Source organism: Electrona antarctica (genome assembly GCF_951216825.1).
Source record: "Electrona antarctica genome assembly, chromosome: 19".
Taxonomy (NCBI): domain Eukaryota; kingdom Metazoa; phylum Chordata; class Actinopteri; order Myctophiformes; family Myctophidae; genus Electrona; species Electrona antarctica.
The window spans coordinates 16,527,924-16,553,526 of record NC_136800.1 but is presented as its reverse complement, the minus strand read 5'-3'; the positions used below and the strand labels follow the sequence as shown (position 1 = coordinate 16,553,526).

The 25,603-nt window shown below is 42.1% G+C and overlaps 3 protein-coding genes across 5 annotated transcripts in view; 1 reads left to right on the top strand and 2 right to left on the bottom strand.

Moving 5' to 3' along the window:
* Positions 1-3,019, bottom strand: part of LOC306943004 (low-density lipoprotein receptor-related protein 8-like) — a gene marked incomplete at its 5' end in the record, with an annotated part of 96,047 nt that extends 93,028 nt beyond the window's left edge. Inside the window, 2 exons of the mRNA XM_079529209.1 lie at positions 2,114-2,236; positions 2,926-3,019. Coding sequence (XP_079385335.1) covers positions 2,114-2,236; positions 2,926-3,019 — 217 coding nt within the window. The remainder of the gene's footprint in view (positions 1-2,113; positions 2,237-2,925) is intronic.
* Positions 3,020-15,256: 12,237 nt separating this feature from the next.
* czib (CXXC motif containing zinc binding protein) lies at positions 15,257-22,184 on the top strand. 3 transcript variants are annotated; one of them, XM_079530455.1, is made up of 9 exons: positions 15,340-15,357; positions 15,450-15,533; positions 17,137-17,175; positions 17,504-17,560; positions 17,694-17,775; positions 18,935-18,966; positions 19,416-19,493; positions 20,395-20,460; positions 21,897-22,184. In XM_079530455.1, exons 3-9 carry the CDS (start codon positions 17,170-17,172, stop codon positions 21,972-21,974), a joined length of 399 nt encoding a protein of 132 aa, XP_079386581.1. In that variant the 5' UTR covers positions 15,340-15,357; positions 15,450-15,533; positions 17,137-17,169; the 3' UTR covers positions 21,975-22,184. The 3 variants fall into 3 exon arrangements, with proteins under 3 accessions (XP_079386579.1, XP_079386581.1, XP_079386580.1); XM_079530453.1 differs by lacking the exon at positions 17,137-17,175 and having other exon boundaries at positions 15,257-15,357; XM_079530454.1 differs by lacking the exon at positions 15,340-15,357 and having other exon boundaries at positions 15,365-15,533.
* Positions 22,185-23,490: 1,306 nt separating this feature from the next.
* LOC306943607 (endothelial differentiation-related factor 1 homolog) lies at positions 23,491-25,344 on the bottom strand. Its single transcript, XM_079530035.1, has 2 exons — positions 25,202-25,344; positions 23,491-25,111 (listed from the first exon to the last, which is right to left on the bottom strand). The coding sequence occupies exon 2, from the start codon at positions 25,071-25,073 to the stop codon at positions 24,609-24,611; it is 465 nt and encodes a 154-aa protein (XP_079386161.1). The 5' UTR covers positions 25,074-25,111; positions 25,202-25,344; the 3' UTR covers positions 23,491-24,608.
* Between the last annotated feature and the right edge of the window lie 259 nt (positions 25,345-25,603).

Below are 25,603 nucleotides of genomic sequence, written 5' to 3'. Positions count from 1 at the left end.
TTTGCATTTTGCAATATAATTTTTGTGGAGCCCTACTTGTCAGGATATTGTGTGGATTTCATTACCGATTTGAGAGGCAGCACTCTGTACTAACAGAACAGCCTCTGATGTGATGAAAACACAAGTAGGTAAACAACAACCTCTGAACTAACAAAATGTGATAACCGAAATCTAGGAAAACCCAAGACTGCCTCTCCTTGTGTCTTCTTGTCCCTTCATCAGCTTAACAACTCAGTGAACAAAACGCTAAGAAATCATTTGAATAGAAACACATGATTACCCAACACGGGGAAAGAGTCAGTGTCATGTCCAAAAGTAGACAATCACGGCTGAGGCTCAGGTGATATTGGTCTAGCTGTGTTATTAGGGTGCCTGCTTGAGATGGAGCAAATTAAATATCCACCTGCTTACAGTTACATGCACGCTTGCACCTGGAAGAAATGGACAGGGGGCACTGGCTGACCCTTTAACAGAATGATACGTAGCATGGCCCTGTTGTAATCTACAAATGGCAGTCTCAGCTTTAAAGCCTTTCAGCGCAAATACGGTATGCTTTCACTCGGATCTTAAATGCAATCAGAAGAGACTCTGGCAGATGGAAATAAAAACACCCTCAGACTGTGTGTGTGTGTGTGTGTGTGTGTGTGTGTGTGTGTGTGTGTGTGTGTGTGAGAGAGAGAAACGTATCACAAAACAATGACAGTAAAAACTCTTGACAACCAAACAAGAGTTCGGAACATCGGATTGTGCGTGTCTTTTTGGTCCCACATGAATGTTTCAGGAAGAAAGATGCTCCAAATGACCCGTTTTCCCCAAAAGGCCTGAAGAAATGGGCCTACTGGTGCTACGGGAATTCCTCCTGTGACACAATTAACCAAGACAAAAGAATATAGCCAACATGGCAAATGAACAAAGCTTGTTCAGTACTGGCTTAACCTCATTGGTTTCAGTCAGAGCATTCTTCTGGAATACAAGCTACTGGTTCTCACCGAGAGATCTGTGTGCACAACCAGAACCAGGCAAGCACACATTCCTACCAAACTGCTGTGTGTGGTTCTCAATATGTGGAGGAACGCGAATATTAGTCGTGATTCTCAAAATCCACAATTTGATTTGACAATCACACTGGCATGCATGGTGGCTTTTCGCAGGCGAGTAATCTCTAGCTGTACTACGTTATACCGTTGTTTTAATTTAAGGTAATTTGGTTCTCACTTTATTGATTGTTGTTACACCCTAACATAGGATATTCATGCGTGCGTCACGTGTGTTGCTGTGTGTGCATGCGTTCCAATACCATACGTGAAGTGCATTGATTACCCTGCTGTCCCATACAGTCCCAAAATAGCACAAGAAGCAACAAGATGAACACACATGGTGTGGCCCAAAGCAGCCAACCCCAACCTACAAGTTCACTCTCTCAGGCAGGCAGTGAGGTGGATTTGCACCTGTGCGCCTTAACTTGCCTTGAAAACCCTGCATGCGTTTGTCAAAACAAAATGATGCCTCTGCATATCAAATGTGCAGTGAGGACAAAAACAATACAAGCACAACAATGCTAAAAGGGACACAGCGAATAGGTTATTTGTGTACCCTAGGGCCTTTTTTCCGGGGAAATGCGTACATTTTCTGGTTCATAAGAGTTAAAGGCACAGTGAAATGAAACTCATTTGGATCTGCATGGAAGCTCTAATAAATGTTCTACGCCCACACAGTGTGTATATACAGCTTCCTGTACATGGAGCAATTTCAGGTCGGTGCATGGGTCATGTCTGTCTGTTGATAGACATTTCAGAATTGTTTTTTTACATGCTCCTACATTTTTAAATAGTTTCCCATGACTATAGTGCTCACATAAATAACATGGGAATGTTATGATTAGTTTTCTGTTTTTGAGGGGTGCTCGCCCCTCCTATGTCCAGCTTTGAGGGTTTGTGTAAACACAATGTTTAAACACTCAAAGGTGGCCATTCATTGTCAATGGCATGGCAATGTCATTCAAAAGATTCTATATTATTTATTTATTTTACACAACGTGGAGTAACCCAGTGTGGTTCATTCGTCCAGATAGGCGTTATTGAGGAAATTAGTGATTTGTTTCCTTTACACTTACGACAGTTTTCCTCGTCGCTGTTGTCCGAACAGTCGTCATCGTCGTCACACCTCCAGATGGTCGGTATACACCTCGTGTTATTGCATTGAAACTGTCCATCCTCGCACTCCTCTGTCGTTGCTGCTGCCGAAGAAAAGGAAAACAAAACGGGTCAGCCACAACAAGCGCGTCCAGCTGTCATTTGCAAATGAATGCCTAATTGATATTCAGCAGTCAATTAAGGCGGGGGCGTTGAGAGCCTGGCTGCCTCACTCACTGCATGGCTCGTTTGTTTTCGTGCTACACATAATGGTCTACTTTTTCTGGGCAATTACAATGATTCTGTCATGTTTTTCCTTCTTGTTCCTAGAATCAACGTGGGCTGCGTAGGCTACTTATCTGTCAACAATGTCCGGCATAAATTCGATTTAATGTAGTAGGCAGACTAGGCACTATTGCCACTATGTTGCAGCATGGATGCTCGTACAGTCAGCCACATGTACCATGATGAGACGATGGCATTCCCCCAGTTTAATGGACCTTACACTGTCACTGACTGAATCATAATACTCTTACTAAACTATACTACTGGCCATTAAAAATGCATCGCTGTAAATTATGAATAGGTTTAAAATGTGTGTGAGACTCCCTCTCAGTAGAAGATTATATCCTAGCATGTGTGTGCCAGCAGGAACGCTTCCAGTCAGTTCAGTCGGGCTACTCTCCAGCCTCACTGCACAGAGGAAAGCGAATTTATTCAGCACAATTTTCTATTGATACATGTATCTGTTTTTTAGCCACAGAACAAGAAACACAAAATAAACCGAACTCACCGTCCGACGAATGGAGCTTCAGGACTAACAAATGAAAAAGTAGTAATTTCCTTATATCCGTCCACATTTCTGGAGGAGGTGATGCTGTGTTCATCCAACATCCACAAACAAAAGGCAGTCAGAGACCCACGCAGCCTTTCCTCTAGCGATGCGACGGTGGTACTGCTGCCTCCAACAAGACCCTCTGCCTCAGCAGCCAAATGAACCGGTGATGGCGATGACGCCGTGAGGGCGGGGATTGTGCCAAGATGAGGATTAGCCTACTATAAGAAAGTCTATATTTTCATATTATGTTCCAATGTCCTGCTGTTCTATATACTCAGTTGTATTGCTGCAGCTCCATTTCAAGCTTATGTGCATATACAGATTTTCATTTTGTCAGTGTAATAGGATAGGACACATGTACTTGGATGAAATATTGGAGGAGGAGCACACAACAATATAGCACCTGCATTTTATCCAGTGGTATAAACTATAGTCCATTTGCCAGAATGTGAACATGTTGAGTACACCAAATCTTTTTGTTAGAAATGTTGAGTATGTATGTAGCATGTAGAAACTGCCGGATGCTAACCTGCACATGTTGAGCAATTTTAATAATTGGCATAATATGTGACCATACCATTAACAACCTATAAGGAAAAAATAATCTAAATTTCATCATGCTTTAAGTATAGCACGTGACGTGTCAAACTAGGGGGGTTTCATGATGCAGAATCCACTCCAAGCATTAGTTTTGCACAAAAACACTCCTTGGGCTAAGAAGTAAGCTATGACCGTTTTTAGCCCAAGGAGTGTTTTTTTGTTGTTGCAAAAGCAAAACTAATGCTTGGAATGGATTCAGCATCATGAAAACCCCCTAGTTTGACACGTTACATGCTACATAAAGCATGATGACAATTATTAAAATTGCTCAACATATGCAGGTTAGCATCTGACAGTTTCTACATGCTGGGACCCATACTAACATAAAACCTTGGTGTACTGTACTCAACATGTCCGGGTTCACCGGGGCTCTAGGCTGGCAAGTAGACTAATAGGGTATTTGACCAAGAGTATGTAGATAGGAGCTACTCCTGGTCAAATATTAATCAACTCAATTACATTTAAGTACTGCAGTAGACTACTGCTTGCCTATTAATTCATAATGTATTGTTTTCCCCTTCCTAGAAATTAGTGGAGTCAAAAGTGCAATATTTGTTTCCCCCAAAGACTATTACTGAAGTAAAGTAGCCTATAGATAGGCTACCTGTTCCCCTCCCAGCACCAGTCCAGTCTATATGTCAAATATATATGTGTGTGTCCCCCCCACATTAATAAGGTCATCAAATAAAAACATCTAATAAAAATCTCTTCAGCCACTATACAATTAAATGAGTTATGACAAACATTGACTAAATGGTTGATCATTTTCTAGATAGTTTCAGAGAGAAAGAGAGGGAGAGACGGAATGTTGAGAAGAAGACAGGGGCCATTAAAACAGCACTGGTAGCTATATCACACCCACCCAGGCGGCCATGGATCAATTTGACTTCACAGACAGTTAATAGAGCCAAAGCCTGGCAGCAGCAAATAGAAAAGGGGGATCAGGAGGTCAGGCAATTTTGTGCAACTGTGGGTTCCTGTGTGTGTGGACACATTTGGTTTGGACGGCTGAAGGAAGGAAGAAAGTGAGAGAGACAAAAATAAAATAAGTTATTAAAGTGTATGCTTCAGAGAAATTAAGATGACACTGCATGGACTGGAGGCCGCCACACATGCAGGCCTTATGTGTGTGTGACGATGACAAATCTGTTCACTCCAATGGACCAATTCTTTACACTTACAGCAATGGTGGATCATCGAGCCTCTCAATAGTGCCTTGCTCAAGGGCACTCCAAGAGCATGTGTTTTGGGTGGTGAAAGATCAATGGTTTTCATATTTGTGCCTGGGTGGGTGTGATATAGCTACTAGTGCTGTTTTAATGGACCCTGTCTTCTTCTCAACATTCAGTCTCTCTTTCTCTCTCCGACATTATGCATTATTTATTTATTTATATCACATGAAAAGCAAGACAAACCTTGCTTTCAAGCACGAGACCTCGAGGCTCATGAGATGACGAATTTATTTATATACTAGAATAGTGCCCGATGGGGGGTGATCAGGCGTGATCAATTGGCTAATAAAGGGCGAGGTCGCGCATCATTGTGATGTCAGAATATCATGGTGATGTCAGAACAGACCAGCTACATCTGTGTCCCTTTTATGCACAAGTTCTTTGTGAGGCATGCCCAAATATGGAATGTATGCAGTTGTCAGAACATCATTGTGATGTCAGTTCTGAGTCAGGCATGCCCAAATATGAAGTGTTGTGATGTCAGAACAGGCCAGCTCCATATATGGAGATATTGGGGTGATCAGGTCAAGAGCCCGGGCAGAGGCTTTTGAGCTGGTTCTGGACAACCGGCTACCCGACGGACTCGACACCCGGCACTGCACTCCCCGTGAGGATGTGGAACGTGTGTGTCGAATTTAAAGTCGGTGGGGCGAAACGGTTCTCGAGTTATGTGGATTACAGACGTACACACGTATGTACGTACAGAGACTTGGTGCATTTATAGATAGATGCCGTGGTAAACAGAATATGGTATCACCTGTTTACTGGTCATATAGTCATATGGTCATATGGTTCAGACCAAGAGATAAATGTTTAAAGAGGGGTTAGATACTGTATTGCTCATGTTGACTGACCTTTAATCGTGAGAGCTACAGTGCATGTTGGTCAGGAGGTACATGCACATCCCAGTCAATTCAACGGGTGCTTGAACAAAAGAGATATAATTGAAAAGAAGGAGGAATTCTGCACACCGTTTTGAAAGCTCCCAAAAAGCTACAGTGTATGTACAGTGCAGCTAGCAGCATGACTTTAACATTTACTATGTTGAAACATTTATCATAAAACACATACAGTAATGCACACAGGGCCAGGTTGAGACTTTCCGGGGCCCGAGCTTGGACCATGCTTCGGGTCCTCCACACCCCAGCTATCAGAAGGAAATAACAATATCTCAGCACAGAACGTCTTAACGTTTAACAGTCCAGTCTATTTAAACTACAATACAACATATAGAGGCAGCAATGATAATCTACTGATTCTTTCTACCTTTTTGGAATGAGAAGTCCACAAAGAAACAATGCCTGACATTTTTAAACTGCTGTAGCACATATAGCTCCAAAGTACTCACAATTGCCGTCACTATACGTGGCATTATGACACAGAGCACTGAAGCCTTATTACCTTGTGTATCGTCCTCTATGGAGTGTTATGTATGATAATCAATGCAGATTTAGCGGCAGACGCATGAACACACCAGCGGGTGAGTCAGGTACCGAGTAGCCTTGGAAACCCAGATCGAGGCATGGGAGAATATTGCTTTCTATGCCGCGATGCAGCGGGGGGGGGGGAAAGTATAGTTGGTTGGCTCTGGCCCACTGTAGCTTTGGGCCCCAGGCGGTAGCACCATGATCCCCCCCACCCCACACACACACACACACACACACACACACACACACACACACACACACACACACACACACACACACACACACACACACACACACACACACACACACACACACACACACACACACACACACACGCACACACAGTACTGTATATATGAACTGCTACAATTATGCAAAGTTAGTTACACATGTCCATATGCAAATGGTTAAAGTGAAGTGGACACTATAGTTTCTCTGCGGCTGTGTGGCCCTCGCAGGCTCGCATCTCTATCATTAACCACACAGTGCTGCTGTTATTGCTCTTGCTTAACACAATGGGGTTACAGTCCTCGGAGCAACAATGGTATTTACAGGACACGGTGGCTTTCTGCCAGACCCAACAATGCTGTCAGTCAAATAGGCCATACCATCGCTGACAGTCTAATCAGTCATTGTAATGGATAAACTGATGCTGAAGTTAATCCCCTCTGACCTCAATTTATGCGTGATTTATACTTCATTGTGCGGCAGTGTTGCATGAAAACAGCCAATCTGTAGATTGGCTGTTGGATGCAACATCTCACACAACGTGTCACATCATAATCATCACACAATTAGGTATACTGTACGAGTATACATGATCTCTGGAGTTGTTTATGTGACAATAAGAGTCAAAATGATTTTTGATATTCCATACTGTTTACCTGTAATCAACTTCCAAAATAAGTGGGTGGGGCCTATAAAAAGTTCTAATCATATCAACATCAATGTCATAACACAACATCCAATCAACCCAAATTGGAATGGCACAGCCATGCCACCTGGCCTGGTGAAGATATATGCTCCACTCATGTGCACCTTTCTAATTCAGTCAATCCTGGGCTAATGGCAAAGTAAATGGTCTTCTATCTAAAAATATGGTGTCCTGTTAACCACACATATGGGAGACACCAGCCCCTTCCCACAACACGCTCATTGCATAACAGAAATAGTTATAATTGTAGTGATACACAGTAAAATCCAGAGAGTCATTTAACAGAAATAGTTGTAGTGATACACAGTAAAGAGTAATTTAACATTTAGATTGTAAAAAGGGATCACAGTTAAATGAACATCAGGTGGAGGATACCAGTGTACAGAGAAATACCCCCCATGTTTGTACTGGGAATTCCAAGTAAAATAAATCACTTCAAATAGATTGCAATTTGCAACGTTATGCATGGCATGCATTCAAATCCCTTTGGAGCTGTACATAATGAAAGAAAATTAACTGGATAAAAATTGAATCTCATCAATCTGGGAGATAACACAAGCTAAATTGAGTTTGCAGTCAATTTGCTGTGAAGAGTGAATCATGACAAAATTAAAACGCTTTTAGCACACCGAGGATTAAGCAGTAGGAAAAGCACATCTGCACACAAGAGAGCGAGACAGAGAGAGAGGCATAGACAGAGAGAGAGAGAATGCAGAATTCCTTAAGGGCAGATCCTGCAAAATGGTTCAACAGAATTTATATAAATTGCACTGTATACAGCAGGGAAAGCTTAATTCAAAGAGAGCTTTGAAGAGACTTTCATTAAAAGTTCAAATCCATGCGTGTGATTTCAGCACAGATACACACTGAATGCTAATGGCAATTCAGTTACAGTGTTTATCAAGAATCAAGGAGGTTTATTTGTCACTACACAGGTACAAGCAGCTAAATGTGATTGTAAGGTCCCTAATTCTGTGCTTTCACATGTTAAAATATCACTTTTTAAAACGTATAGCACTCCACTATACAGCTCACTTATGATGCCGTTATAAAGATAATCATAAAGAAGGTGATGGAATACACTGTGACCTAACCTTGCTGTGTATTTGAAAGATAATGGGCATGATGACAGTATGCTGTATGTACCGGGAGAGTTCAATATGTACTATTACTTGTTCTTAATGTGCGGTCCAGGGACCTCTAGGGGTCCTTGAGAAAGTTCTGGGGGTCCCCAGCTAAACGATTGATAGGAACCAGATATACCCATATGGGTCTGTAACTCTAAAAGTGTACAAATTAAACCAAACAGACTCTTCTACGGGTCAATTTCGTTCCATTTGTATACTCTCAGACTTAAAATATTGAGATGAAATTATATAAAATGGGGGTCTGTGGTATACTATAATGCATGTCAAACTGGGAGTCATTGAATTTAAAAAGGTTGAGAATCTCTGTATTACTGTCCTTGACAATTTCATACAGCATAAGAGTCAGAGAATATCGGGGTGGAGAGAGGTCACCCATGAGTAAGGGGGAAAGGTGTCAAGGATTTAGGACACCTCCTGCTGGGAACAGCTCTAAAACATCTGGATCAATAAGGCTTTGGGAGTGCTCCCAAAATGGAATTAAGGTTCAGGGTGTTGGAACTTGTGAGGAAGCCAAGAATATTCAGCAGTGTCTACACTACTGTCCACTTGTCCAGTCATCTGACATTCTAGAACGGTGGCTGCATCATAATGTCACCGGTGTTTCTTTCTTAGTAACACTGTTGGATCAACTTGGGTGTGACTGCGATTATTGTACTGGTTACACTGTTGACACTGTAGTGGTATCAGGGTGTTTCTGTGATTTTTCGCATTCGATGCCCAATAACGGCTATGCCCAAATCAGGGCATAGCCGTGACATTGAAAGTGGTTAAGCATCGCCATACCAGGCTATAACAACAGTAAAACGTCTTTGGTGGTTGCATTCACACGGGCAGACCCAAATACGCATCATTGTCAATGGAAGTCAGCGATGTGAAGCTATGAAGCAAATCCGACGCTTATAGCTGCTGCAAAAGCTACAACAGCTACAAATACACTGTGTAGCTTTGCATCTTTTCCATCTGCCCATTTGAACGCAGCAACAGGCCTACAGAAAAAGGACTGGGCATTGGGCACTGCTAGTCCAAAAATAAAATAAAAATTGCACCATGTCAGTGCAATAAACCATTATTATGGGGATCAATGCTGTGACTGAAACAGGTGACTGTACCCCTTCAATGTGAATAGCAGTGAATGCCTTTGTCAGAGAGAGACAGGGCACAGTATTGGTAGTGGTTACCTATTCACAGAATGCTTATGTGAGTCCATACGTGTGCACACAATCACATGCGCACAGTGCGCTCGCTTGCACACACACACACACACACACACACACACACACACACACACACACACACACACACACACACACACACAGGAGCGTATGTACACAGATGGGCAAATGACATCTGACAGACACAATCATAAATCTTCCTCTCTCCCTCCACAACAGACTTGCACATGCACTCATACACAAACACAGCACACAAGGGCACCTGTGATCTTCTTGCATTGCTTATTTAATTACATGAGTCATTGGATATAGAATCACTGCCAACCTTGGTAATGAGCTCCATTTTGTGCTCCGGCCAGGGGAAGGATAGAAACTTGAATTTCGTTAGGCCTACTTATAGCAGCTGTTCATAAAATGTTTATTATGGATGGTGAGATAATTGAAAGGATTTTCATCAGAATTATGGGTAAAAATGTGTTTCAATATTAATAACACATCCAATTATCTTTCATTTTTCGCTCACAGGTTTGCCATATTTTCCTAAATAATAGTTTCCAGTAGGGATTTAAATGGCTGTTTTAGTGAAAGCAGAATTTAGATCTGACTTATGCTGAAAATCTAACTACCGGTAATTTATTATTTTATATTCATTTTGTATTCTGCAGGGACCCAGTCAAATCTCCCTCAGAGAGAGAGAGAGAGAGAGAGAGAGAGAGGGAGAGAGAGAGAGTCTAATCAGCGTCTCAACGATGGTGATTGACATAAGGTTTTTTTTATAATCCGATTCCTTAGGGTCATCCAAATAACATATTCAAAATTGATTATTACATAAATTGTGGATCAAACGGTCAAACGGTTGAAACCATTGAAAACCTATATAAGGCAATTAACATTTTCAAATTTGAATTATGCTTTAACATGTGACATGTCAAACTAGGGGTTATTCATGATTCTGAATCAAAGGCAAGCATTAGTTTTGCACAAAACCACAGCCGTCTTCACAAGTAGCCCAATGAGTGTTTTTCGTGCTAGTGTTTGTTTGTTTTTTATGGTTTTATTATGTATTATGTGCCAACATAAATAATATAGAAACCTGTTTATGTAAACGTGCAATAATGATAATTTTAAAGCATCTAAAAATATATATGGCTAAAGCAATTGTCCAAACCAACCTCACCTGTGTGATCTCTCCAGTGGAAAGTCCCTAAATTTGCGTGCGTGCAGTCGCGCACACACGCGCACGCATGCACGGCCGCACACACATACCGCACAGTACGTGCCACGCGCCCATTAAGCAGGTGTCAGGCAGGGGGGTGCTCCTCCTGGGAACCCTTGTTTATGAACTTTCTCACGCCTAATTGATACAATGTTGCGAGTGAGGTGGTTTAAAATGTTGGCCTTTTTGGACCGATGGTCCACTTCTTGGACAGGCATCATTTGGAAAGGACGCACCGGCACGCACGCACTACATAATATATTTTATGAAACAAAACAGTTAGGTATCATTACAAGTTACGGTAATAAATAATCAACCAAGATGTCATGTTCTAAACATCAAGTGCGCGGCGTAGCGGACAAGACGCCCAAGTGTGCCAGATGCAGACATCACGGGTACGTCGTCCCGCAGAAGGGGCACATGAGGGCATGCCCGTTGTTGGACTGTACGTGCTGGAAATGTTCACTGGTGACGGAAAGGTCAAAGATCGGGGCCCTTCAACGGAAGGTGAGGAACTCCGAGAAGATGAACTCTGGAGCCGGTGGGACCGACCCACAAACACCGATGGGAGAGGGCGAGGCTGAATCCCCGGACACCTCCAGCCAGACCCAGTCCAGCTCGGCAACGATCAGGGTCCTGGAGGTGGAGGACGAGGAGACGGCAGATAAAAAAACCTATGCACAGCTCCGCACCGTTCCACCTCCCGAGATGATGATGGATCCATCCGAAGAGGTGAGGTTCTCTGGACCCAGCCGAATTCATTTTCTTCAGAGAGGAGCCAGCCCGAATCCACCACATGTGGTCAGCCCTAACCCTGACCGTCACCGAGACCATCAGGAAGCAAGATCTAGTGTCATCAGGACCCAACAGCAAGACGGTCTTGTGGAGATGATGAATAGAACTAGTAAGTTTTATTTAGTTTTCTTTTAATAATTGGCCATTCTATTGATTACCATTCACTTAATGATTCTTGCAGCATGCTAATGGTGGGATGCCACGCCACGTGCTTTGTGCTTTAACGGTTTAAAGTGAGTGAGTGGTGCAACTTATTCGTGTTTTAGCCCAGTTTAATTTCAAGAAAATGTTACCGGTATATTCTTTAAATAAAACATTAATAGACAATTATTTGCCATCATCAAGGCCTGTGTGGAAGGTATAACTGTCGTATAGGCTATACGTGTACCGTCGTCCTTTGCTTTAGGCTAATGTCCGTATGCTTTACCGAGCGTACTGGCTTTAAATATAACTCAAGCTCACACAGTAATAGGCTACGAGTTAATTATCATATGTGTGTTTTGTGAAATCATCCACCACGTGTGCACGTTTGAGCAAGATTGCCCCATTATGCCCCAAGACAAGTCATTCCTTCTGTTCTGTGTCAAGTTCATAGGCCTATTAGTAAAGTGGAGGGCATAATAACTGCACTGGCATGGGACCCATATACAATAGGCGAATATAATTTAGACTGGCCATGTACAGTACATGTCTAGTAGTGCACTATAGTAGTAGGCTATATAGGCTACCGTATACATGTCATGTAGCCTACCTCAATATATTTTACGGGTATACAGAAATCCACATGTATTCATTTTTTCATTCATTCATTCATTTAGATAATGTCTCAACTTTCCCTCCAGACCTACAGGTTCCTAATTACTTCCGTGAGTTAGGGCAGAGGGAAGCTGCCTTCCGTCCTGTTGCAATGCCCATGGTTGTTTGGGGAAGATGCCCCAATGGCTGCACTCCTTGCCCGGGCATCCTGGTCAACATGCCGCCCCACCCCTGCCCACATGGACCGTTCTACATGTACACACCTGCTGCTTCCCCTGTAAGTTGTATACTATCATACACCTACATAGCCCTGGTCCAGTGCTTACATTGAGTCTCGCTGTAAGCACTGGACCAGGGCTAACACCTACACAGACAGAGTTTGTCAGTTTAGGCAAATTGATACGCCTAAACTATCCAAAAGTATCCAGATCTGCAGGCCTATATAGATCTATTTTCGGCATGATCATAAATTAGATGGGCCTATTACCTGTTGCACTTGCCAGAGTGTTGCATAGCCTATAATCCCCATAAGGACTAAAAATTGTGTGATATTTATATGGCAACTCTGGAATGAATAACGTCTTACAATTCTCGGTCATTCTAACCTCTGAACATTAAGTCAAGCCATTTAGTGCAAGTATACATTTCACTCTATTGAACTCTATTTCACTCTTTGTTTTACCTCTCAGGATGGCAGTGGATTGTTCTTTTCAACTCAACCATCTGCAGCCTACCCAGCGCCCTACCACCCCTCTGACCATTTCCAAATTCAGTAGGTAGGTAGGTTTGACTGAGCAGAGGATCTGCATTTATTTTGCATCCTGTGATATTTCATGACACCTTTTTATTATTATTTTTAAAATAGCAGTTAAAATAGCAGTGAAAATCTACACGTTTTGTTTGTATTTTCAAATGGCCAATGTACTGTGTATAGGGTTAAAGGGATTTTGATATATTATCTACATTTCCCGGAGCCCACGTTGAGAGCCACTGTCCTACCCAACGTTAAGCCGGGTCTAATGTTTTTCAAACAGTTAGAATACCACCAGTCCACCCCGGCACCCCAAGCATGTAATAAGTCCCACATTGTAGCTTAACTTAAACCCCAGGGGGGTCCAGGAGGGAAAATCTAAAATATCGGAGTTGGAACCTAAGACCGTGACCAGCCCCATTTACCCGCTGAGAGCTGTTCATGAGGTGGACAGCCTCTGCCCCCGCCGGCAGGGGATCTGGGCTCAAGAGGTTAATTAAAGCATATCTGAGTTGTGACTAAAGGCTCTCTCTCTCTCTCTGAACAGGAGCGTTCTGGATGGACACTCCCTGGAGAGTAAGCTGTCCTTTTCTTCTCAGGAACAATTCTAAACGCCACTGCAGGAGGACTCAAGTTATTTTATTGTGTTCTTTGAGTTATTAATGTTGATTAATGTTGTGTTCTGCTGCTCTCTTGAGAGTATTAAAGTTTTGTAAGTTTAAGTAGCCTATTTTGTCATTTTTGAGGGGTGCTGGCCCCTCCTATGCCCAGCTTTGTGTGTTTGTATGAATTTTAGCGATGATTTGATTGGCTGATCACCCCATAGCGATGATTTGATTGGCTGAGCATTGAGGATTTAAGTGAGGGCATAAAATTGAAGATGCAAATTGTGATTAGCCGGAATGAGAAGATGTACAGTATGATTATGTATGATGATAAGAGCGCCCCTCACTTCACACGGTTGTCCAACAACAGCTGTCTGTTCAAAATAAAATCTTTAATGATTAATTTTACATGTTGTACAACAAACAGCAGCACACATTAGCCTGAGATTCATTGGAAATTAATTAATTTGCTTGTTATAAAGACATGTTAAATACATGATTATTATAATAAGTAGTACTATAATTATGATATTTCATTTTTAGTTACCAAGGCAGGCTACCCTCCTAGCATACACTTCAAGTTGTTGTTTGTTGCCACCAGGTGGTTATTTTAAGACATTGCAAGGCATATTGGTTTCCTCAACCATCTTTGGTTTCCTGTAAACTTCAAACTGCAGCATGGAGTCTAAAATTCTGTGATACAAGTTCGATAAATTACAGGTGATTTGCAAAGACGCTCAGTTACTTAATAATGCATAGAACCTCTACACAACTAATACATAATAACTAATAAATATGTAGGCCTATACAAATATGTAGAAATCAAGCAGTGGTCATATTGACAATTGCATTTGCAAGTGTGTGTGTGTTTCCACAGTGAAATCTCTGTATTAGTGTAATTGGGGAAGTGGGGCCCAGGGTTAACGGTGGTTAATATAGCATAACAATCATTTTAACCACTTTATCAATGTATACGTTGGCTATAAAAACAGCAGATCTACAGCTGATCTACAGCTTGTACATCTGCTATTTTGGAAAATATTTGATTTTGAATAATTGTGTAATGTTTTTAACCATTCTTCTGGTGTCCCTGGCACTCAGTTGTGGGTCAATACAATTTGGGGGTCCTTGGCATAAAAAAGGTTGAGAGCCATTGTGAATAGGCCTATCTGGGTCCTTGAAAAACTTTTGAGAACATGCAGACAAACAGTGCTTAGGCCTACTTAACAAACTTACTTACTGATGAGTAAGTAACTTACCAGATAAGTGAAATCTTCCACAGTGGTTCCTCATCGACAAGGATGGGTTGTAGTGTGAGGGTGGAGTTGACACAATGTGAAGAAATATGCCTGAATCATACTATACTGTAACTGTAAGTAGACTAAAACCTACATGTCTGACATTTTTATAGTGATAGTGGGGTTGTTTGGTCATGGTGATAATGAATGTGAGCTTCTAATAATTGTTGGGGATAAACAAGCCTCGGGGTAAACTGGTACCAATCTTATTCTCAAGATTTTATTATCTGATTAATTCTGACTGAGGAACATTTAAAAATATGCACCCATCAAAAGGCAATAGAAATGCATTCTCAGTCTTTTGCAACTGAACCATTGGAATTTGGAAAACATGTCACAACTTCCAATCTTGCAGAACAGTGACCTCTTGTGTCTACGTTGACGAAAGCGTACGTTTTAGTTTTACGTTTGCACGCACGCACGTTAACAGTACAGGAAGACTTCAAAATGGTGGTATGTATTGATAACAACTGCATGGTAGGTTTTAACAATGAGTTTGTGTAACTATACAGCACACATCTGGTTTTCTTCTCCCCCATAAACAGAAATTCGGGCTGCAGTTCAAAGCCACCCTGGAGAATATCACAAATGTACGACCCGTGGGCGAGGATTTCCGCTGGTTTCTAAAAGTAAGGATACCTGTCATGTCATTGCTGTCAGCCTGTCAGTCAAAACAATATGATATAGGCCGGCTATTTACCTCTCGTTCCATTGAAATCTATGAAACCGAATAGATACATGATACATCATAATTCATAACATAAGGATGCCTGTTGAGAGAATCACTTTTAAATTCATTTAGGTTTAGGACTATGATGATGACTACTATATTAGTTGCTGATAGCAGCCTGTTATCCAGTCCAGATACTCACTGTTGAAGACCGCCTGACATAGCCGCAATTTGCAACTCTAGATTTGTTTACAATGGGATGAATCTAGAGTTGCAATACCCTCCATTGACTCTCCACTCATCCAATTTGGTTTGTGATCTGCTTGTCTTAAACAACGTAAAACTCACCAACATTGCAGCTGTAGTCCAAGCTTGAATTATCCTCTTTCAATCTGCCGAGCTTGTTTTTCATAAAAATCCCCCGTAGACATGTTATGAGCTACTTTCTGTCAATACATTCTGTGCAGGTGATTCTTTTTCTAAGTGCTGGAGTTTGGAAGCACTCGTCATAAGTCACTGAACGGCCCAGCGTACCACCTGTTTCGAATTTGCACATAATGCAGGAGGCAGCAGCGCGACCCGTTAACAAAAACGAGTGCTTCCAAACTGCAACACTTAGAAAAAGAATCACCTGCAGAGGATGTCTTGACAGAAAGTAGCTCATAACATGTCTACGGGGGATTTTTATGAAAAACAAGCTTGGCAACTCTAGATTCATCCCATTATAAAACAAATCTAGAGTTGCAAATTGCGGCTACACCTGACACTGTTCATATTAACCATTGTTGTACATTAATGTATTAATGCATTAATTAAACGTATAATCTATCACTAGTGAATATGTATAAAGGATATAATTATATCCTTGACCTTTATACATATTCACTAGTGATAGATTTATCCTGATCGAAATATCAACATTGGCTCAACATTGCACCAACTTGGGTTATCCTCGTCTGTCAACTTGTCAAGTCCTGTATATGTGGAATTTTAGAAAAGCATAGCTCTTGACCAAAGACAAACAAAGTGGATAACCCAAGCTTTCAGTACAGCTGCAATTTGGTGAGTTTATGGTCGTTTAATACAATCAGATAGGACGTACTTAATACGGTAGCCACAATTTGCAACACTAGATCTTTTTTTATAATGGGTTGAAAACTTGAATCTAGAGTTGCGACACCTTCCATTGACAGCCCATTCATCCAAATAGAAAAGTCAGATCCGCTTGTATTAAATGACATTAAACTCACCAACATTGCAGCTGTAAACTTGAATTATCCTCTTTCAATCTACGTTTTTCTTTTCATAAAAATCCACCGTAGACATGTTATGAGTTACTTTCTGTCAAGACATTGATTATTTTGAAGTTTGGAAGCACTCGTCGGAAGTCACTGTATGGCCCTGTGTACCACCTCTTTCAAATTTGCACATAATGCAGGAAGCAGCAGCACGATGCGTTAATGAAAACGAGTGCTCCTTCCAAACTCTATTTAGAAAAACTGATCACAGCACAGAATTTCTTAGCAGACATAACATGTCTACGGGGGATTTTTTCTTTGCAGATTGAAAGAGGATAAGCTTGCCTTACAGCTGCAATGTTGGTGAGTTTAACTTTGTTTAATAATACAAGCAGATCAGACTTTTCTATTTGGATGAATGGGCTGTCAATGGAGGGTATTGCAACTCTAGATTCAACCCATTTTAAAAATTGCAGCTAGCATCTAAATTGCTTGCAGCTGCCTATGCAGCATTTCTGACAGTATAGTATACAACACCTGATTTTCCCTAAACCCTATTGATTGCAAAGGAAGGTGAAAGAAATCCTAATGTTTTGCTGTGATGACTCACTGTCCCTCTTTCTCTCACACAGAGCACAAGTTGGCTTTTGTATGAACTAACAAAACATCATGGCTCCTTCTCTTGATTCAGCTAAAATGCGGAAACTGCGGGGAAGTTCCAGATAAATGGCAATATGTAACCCTTGCGGTAAGGGCCTGATTATCTTTTATGTCCATATGGGTTGCTAGCAAACGCAACAATGGTACTCTACACATATAAATACAAATATACAAATATAATACATAATACAAATATGAATTGAATTTATTTGTTTCCCCAGGAAAGCACACCTCTAAAAGGAGGCAGAAGCAGTGCCAGCATGGTGCAGAAGTGTAAACTTTGTGCGAGGGAGAATTCTATTGGTAAGAGCCCACAACTTATCTCTGTCTGCATCTTCACAACTGTGCAGACTGTAGCCCCTTTTGGGACCCTCGGTTACCTTTTCTGAATTTTGGACGGCGGTACCCTAGGTGTCGTCCACTCGCTGTTAACAGTTTTTGTATTGAGTTGTACTTGAAATGTACTGTAATTCTGCAAACTGTTAATAAATCAATCAATCAATCAATCCCTCATAGGTTTTTCAACCCTCCATAGAGCACCGAAGTCTGACGTCACTTTCAGTAGAGGGCACCAACACACAGGTTCATGTATTTTTTTATTTGCATTGTAATCTCCAATCTCCATATAAGAACTGTGTTTGAAAAATAAACCGACCACCCCGGCAAACACAGTTCTTATATGAGGCGATCTAAAATCCCCCTATGGAGATTACAATGCAAATAAAAAGTACATGAACCTGTGGACTGACGCTCCTACTGACACCCCTCTACTGACAGTGACGTCAGGACTTCGGTGCTCTATAGGATGCAGATTTACCCACTGTCTGTTCACGGAGACCTGCTCGGTCGCTTGAGTGTTGGTGAGATGTTTCAAAGATGCATACAGATGCAACAGCTTTAGGAGACCGCGGAAACGTGTGCGAAACGGCATTAATCACCGTTAAGTATTTTTTTGAAGTTTTGCTTCGCTGAACTTCTCTCTTCCTTGACTTCCTTGTTGACTTCCCATTGTACCGCCTCCCGAACGGCGACTGGCTAGCTGCACGTCCTAGTTACTGCCTCTGATTGGCTGACCGCGTACATGCAGGATGTTTATAATGCTGTTGTGTCTTGGGAGGCGGGACATGGAAAGTGAGGAAGAGAGAATTTCAGCGAAGCAAAACCTTCAAAAAAAGATTAAAAATACTTAACGGCAACGGTGATTAATGCCTTTTCGCACACGTTTCTGCGGTCTCCTAAAGCTGTTGTATGCGTCTTTGAAACATCTCACCAACACTCAAGCGACCGAGCAGGTCTCTGTGAACAGACAGTGGGTAAATCTGCGTCCTAAGGAGGGTGGAAAAACCTACGAGGGACCCTAGGGTACGGCTACAGACTCTGCAGAGTTAAGTTGTCACGGTTTGAAGTGAAATCTGTAATAGATTAAAGAATAATGGCCTCTATATTGTTTGTTTGTTTATAGATATCCTGGGAAATACTATCACGCCTTACAATGTAAGTAAAAGTACATATTACAATAGGTCTGCTCTTGCATATGTCATAGGCGGCTTGCACCTTTAACCTGAGGAACCTGGAACCAGAGTTATACTTTGTTGCACATCGTGTTGCGCACCAAAAATGCTGTAGCTGATGGTTTTGTGGCATTTTATGTGTTGTGAGATTGTAGATCTGCTATTTTCAGTGTGCGATACGGGCACACATTTATGTATACAACAAATCGTGTTTAAATTGTCCATTAACATGATTAACAACCCAAACTACTCCAAACTTGTCTGAGAGTTTTGAATTGCTCCACTTCACCAAGTGGAGCAGGAGTAGGACAGCCTCCAACATCATCAGTGCTTCACGAACAATGATGGGATGTTGAGTCACAATGCTTCTTTGTTTCAGCTACTTACACCGTTGTCTGTATTTCTCTCGGTGCTGTTTGTGTTGTCCTGAAGGCGGAGGACGACGAGAGGTTCAAGACAATGGTGCAGTTTGAGTGTCGAGGTCTGGAGCCGGTTGACTTCCAGCCTCAGGTGAAAGCTGTTACTAGGATGTATACAGAATGTGTAGCGTAGTGTTACATACAGTAGTACAACATTAAGTAATATCGCTGAAACATCAGCAGGGTGCACTGCATTGCTTCTGTCAATAATTTGGCTTAAAAATGAGCTGCTCTGCGCTGTAGTGTTTGATGATTTGGGAGAATTTGGGTTGTTTAAATCACATAAATGATTTCTATACATCTTTTGTCCAAAGGACTTTGGATAAAATGTGCATTATATTCACCCATTCTCACACACATTCACACAACGACCGTGGAGGCAACCATGATTCAAGGCACCAATCTGCAGTTAGGGATTCAGGGATTCAGTGTATTTCTCAGGGGATTGAGCCTGGAACCTTCCGGGTCCCACCAAGCCCCCAGAACGGTTGGCCCAAGTAGAAGCCATCGGCCCTACTGATCAAAGCTGGAACTGCAGGTGGGCCCGTGCATTTAGCACAATTAAACCCTGCGCATCTGGGGTTTAACATTGAGCGCTCATTTTGGACAAATTGAAAAAATGCAGAAGTAAAGTTCCAATTACAATAGGGAGTTCATTCCACAGTTTGGGAACCAGAACCACCTAATGTGTAGTTTGTAAATCATTAATTCCGTAATACTTCACCTGCATTTTGAACTATGGCAGAGACTGAATGAAATGAAGAGATTCTGTATAATGCATAATTGGTCAAGTGTTATCCATTAAAAAACTACACGTATACCCTCACTACACACACTGAAAGCCTAGCATGTGGTGAATGGTGATCATAAAAAAGCTCAAAGCACCAATGCATTGCATTCTTTCACGGACACATTGTGTGTGAAACATTCTGTAAACTTGGATGTTGCTATGGTCGTAATGATTACTTTGTATTGTTTCAAATATCCACCAGGCTGGCTTTGCTGCACAAGGAACAGATTCTGGGACGTCGTTTCCTGAGATCACCTTGCTAGAAAAAGTGAGTGCCACTGCCCCAGGAATGACACTAGAGGACAATCGTTCCTAAATTAACTTTTGGATCACTTCATACAGTAGTTTTTATCTACATCCTATTAGATAGTCTTGTGCAGCCAGACGGTCAGAGATCTGTGCTTACCGATACATCTGGTGACTCAATGAATAGCCTTAAACTGGGTGGAAACAATTAGTTTCCCTTTCCACCAAAATAACAGCATTGCAGATCTAATACAAATCATTTAGGGCCCTTCATATTGGGATGGTTTCAGGCCTATGCCTATGCCCAATTTTGAGCATAGGCTCAAGTCCTGTGTTCGTTTCAACAGCTCTCCCCAAAATACCCAGACCTGTCCTCTACACATCTGCATCCAGGTCACGCTGCCAGGTGTTTCAAGTAGATAGACATTTATTGATCCCATAAGAGAAATGTAGTCACCATGACAGTTAAACCAGTCATACAAAAGGCAAATAGATCAGATGAGAACACAGCAGGAATGGAAGATAGAGACACCAGGTTTTTTTTTTCACAAGAGTTATATTTGTCATTAGTCATTAGTCCACGGGATATAAGGGTTGCAAGAACAATCATATTGGTCATTCGACCGTGGCCACGGACAAGGTGGGAGACCTGATGTTGGGTTGAGCATTAGTCATTGTTCTATTTCATGGCTGCTGGCACATGATTTGTTCTGCGTTCACCATTGGTACTCAGTCGCCCTACTATTTCCTTGTGGATGGGGATGGAAGGGTTTAGACGTGATAGCCACCAGCTTCTTCATTGTGCTCACATTCACCACCACACCAAGATGACACTTGCCACAACAGATAGGTAGAACATCTTTCTGTAGCATCCTATTACACAAGCCAACAGACCTGAGCTCCTCAGGAAGAACCTGTTTGCCCTGCTCTTCTTGTAGAAGACCTCCGTCCATGCGTCCAGTTCGGTTGTTCAGTATGCCCTGGAACTCAACCCCACTGTCTCCCCATGAATGATGCAGGGGGCAGGGCTGGGGATCTCTTTTTGCTCCGCACCAGTAGGTCTAGGTTTTTTGGCTTTAGTTTTCTCTGCTGTAGCCCATATATTGAATTTAGATTTCCAGTTATCACATCAGTTGGTGGAGATCTCTGATCGTCTGATTATAGCTATGTTTAACCACATAAAGGGGAATGAAAACCTAATGCTGATTTTGTAGTTTGTTTTCCATTTCAGGATAAACTACAGCAGGGTAAAAACATGGCAGGCTGCAAAACAGACCTTATAAATCACTGATGTAAGCAACACAGCAGCTAATCAAATTGTGCATTGACACAAAATAGCCAATCTACAAGTTCAGTTATCACATTGTGGCATGTTGTGCTTGTAGATCTATTTTCACTGCAGAACACTGGTATGACTCAGTGTTTTTGAATATTCTGTGTTTACATGCTCATTTTCAGGACTGGAACGATTATGATGAGAAGGTCAACGAGTCTGTGGGGATATATGAGGTTACACACAAGTTCATCAAGTGCTGAAGGCCTCCTACAATGCAGTTACTGGACAAGGACCTTCAGTCAGTGACCAAACATCCATGGACTTGCTCACTGGCCCTAAGGCAGTGTGGTTCAACTGAACTCTTAAGTGGCGTCAGCCAACAGGATTGGATATCAATAATCGTGTCATGCTAAATGCTGTACCACCAGTGCTTCTTATTAGTGATTTGTGAATAAAGAGTTAAAACGGCTGTTTGTGATTTTAGTTTTTTCCCTGTCTGAGAAGTTAGGTTTGCTTAGGATTTGTATATATTTTTTGTTGCAACAAAAACAAAGTACACAATGAGGGGCTCTTAAGAAAACATTTGTGCATTTCATGCAGTAAAATAATTATCCAAGTCAGGAGGGAAAAATACTTTAGCTAAAACAAGTTTGTATTGCTCATCTATCATTGAAGATATTTTAATTTGGATTTAACCTGGCAAGAAAGCCTTTTGATGTAAAAGGGAAAGTAGTTCTGAAACGTTTATTTGAGGCCCAGGCCACACGTATGTGGATCTTTTGCTAAACGCACATTTCTTTGGGCCTTTCAGCCACACGCAAACGATTTTCGAAAATATCCGGATCAGTGGAGCTGTGTAGTCATGCGAAACTGAGCTTTTGAGAAACGATGATATCTCCGATTGTTCATGTTTATATATCACTGTTAACAACTTTAAAACATATGTTGCATCAACTGCACTGTCTGCAGCGCGAGCAAAGGCTCTGCTCTGCTGCATCCTCCAATAATACATATATCAGCCTACTATAGGCCAGTGCGGACTGGTGATTTCATTTGTATTGGTGCCGAGTGTGAAGCTTGAACAATAGATTAATTGCGGTTCGCTACAGATAAACTTTGGACATATTAACCTACCAATAAAGGACCGAGGCCAAATGCCATTGCGCAGTACGCAGTACACCATCAACAAGTCTGCGTGTGCATAGCCATGTGAAACTATATTCTCGTGCTGTATTTTGCTCTCCATTTCATGGTCATGGTCATGGGGGAAGAGAGAGAGAGGGTGCAGAGAGAGAGAGAGTTGTGAATGCAATCTCAAATAGCGTGGTTGGTGAGAAGAAAGTATAGTGAGTGGGTCGCTGTGCGCATATATGGCACATCTCTCTCCTGTTATAGGTAATAAAGGGCGCACCCTTGACTGCATTCCATTGTCACTGTGCCTACATGCCGTCAATGTGCGTGAACTTTTATTAGCCTACATTATAACGTGACCTGTATTATACACCTGGAAATTATAGCCACTCTACAAGCTCACAACTGGTTGTGGACGCGACACTTCTATACTGTAGGTCTGACTCTGCTATTATTTTCTGTGCAGGACTTGCCAAGTCGCCAGAGCAATAGTAAAGTGTCATTTTTTAATTATATGGAGGAGAGTCGGGATTTGGAGATTTACGCACATGGTGTGACATGCTGACAGACAATGAAAGAAACATGTTCCACTTCCACTCACAATTTAGGTGGCTTTTAAAATGCGGTACTTATTTCATTAAAAAATATGATTGGCACCTCAAGTGTAAATATAAAATCAAATAGCCTACAATTGAAACCTGCTACTGCAGTGATTTTATCCTGTGTTCAATGCGTTTCTGCGTTTGCGTGTGGACATAGATATCTCTGTCGTATGGCCAGGGATTTTTTCTAAAACGGAGGACGAAAATATCCGTTTTGCAACAGATCCAGAGTAGTGTGGCCTGGGCCTTAATGTCAAGGGCAGTGGTGTAGTGGGGAGGAGGCAGGGGAGCGCCATCCCCCCACTTCTCTCGTCTAAAATGTTTTTTTGGCAAAAATGTTTGACTTCTAAATTGGCTGATCTGCATGTTTCAATAGTGTCTGCACGTGTTGCGCACATGCACGCAAATGTTTTATGGGGTGTCCCCCCACTTCTAAAAGTACCACTACAACACTGGTCAAGGGCCCCTAAACTGATTAGTGGACCCCATTTGAAATACAGGGTCCCTCACAAGAGGATTTGTTCGATCAGATTTTAATACAGAATTTCCTGTCTAATTTAGGTGGGGAGATGACCGTGGACAGTTAAACCTATGATCATTCTTCTCTAGGTAGTGAAGTTTAACTAAGGATTCTTTGAGAACTACAACCACTGATGTACAGCATATAAAAACATGTATCGGGTACTTAGGAAACCACAACATCAAATGTAAAGGCAAACATATTGCCAAAATTGTTGCAGTTGATTTATTTTTAATGCAACAGATAAAGAAATTGGTGGGTACAGCATATCAAAACTGAAGGTACTTGGAACCACAACATTAAATGTAGAGGCAAACAGTATTGCCAAACTTAAATGCAGAGGCAAAGGAATATATTGCCAAATTAAATGTAGAGGCAAGCAATATATTGCCAAAATTGTTGATTTATTTTAACATAACATATATATATATATACTGTACTGTAGCCATATCCGGTTGCACAGCATATCAAAAATGTATCATCATGGTACTTCAGAGAACCATAACATTCTATGTAAAGGCAAACAGCATATTGCCCAAACTGTGCAGTGTGCAGCAAACACCTGGGTTGTTGGGTTCAGAATCAAAACAAGCAGGTGGAGGAGGGTGGCGGATCGAGGAGTTGCATCAGTCGTTTAGTGTTCATTTCTTTTTTCCGGTGGTTTCTGGTTTCGTTTTGGGTTCTAGTGGTTGTCCAATCTCTCTCCCACGCAGTTTCCTCCCGATCACTCTCTCGATCTTGCCCATGACCACGTTGTTGGGAATCGCTTTCCCACACTCATAGTCAGAAATGACCTGCGGCTTCTCATTGATTTTAGTGGCCAGGTCCTTCTGCGTCAGGCCCTGCTCCTGTCGGCCCTGCTGGATCACCTTCCCCACCTCCAGCGGGACCCTCTGGTGGTGCAGCTCTTCCGTCTCGCGGTCCAAGTTGGCCGTGTTTTTGGTCACAAGATGCTGCTTGTTCTGCCCCGCCGACCATTTCTTGCTGGTCTCCAGCTGCTCGCCGCGGCGCTGTGCGGCAGTAATGGCCTGCTTGGATTTCGACTGAGCGGCGGTCGGCCCCTTCTTCCTCAACACGGTCACGGTATCCCAGTCGCTCTCTGCCATCTTTCTGACCAGGTTATGTTGTTCGATACACGTAGATACTGTGTACAAGAAATACATGTATGATTAAGTACAAATGTGAGTATTAAATCGGTTATTATTTTGAGGAACGCAGGGATTTCTTCGCTTACCTAACACAACAACAACAAATGCTGCTTGCTTCTTCTCGAACTGTCTGTCACCGCTCGTGCTGTAGTAGTAGTGTCATGCTGATTCCGAATCTGCGTGGTGACGTATGACGTTGGGGTCTGATCGCGCGAGAAGCGCACCAAATAAATGGCCGATACATAAGTTCATCACGCGTGGCGGATGCGATGCGTTGTGAGCTTGTAGATCGGCTATTGTTCAGTGCACGACCCCGTCGTACGGCGGGCCACAAATCATCTCGCGAGAGTGTCGCTCGCCAGAAAGAACTGATCTACAAGCTAAACGATGCGTCGCGTTGGTCGCAGTGCGACGCGCTGCTTTGCTTGTAGATCAGCCTCCCCCCTTTTACCCAGCATACCGCATTGCTCCCGATTTACCCCATTATT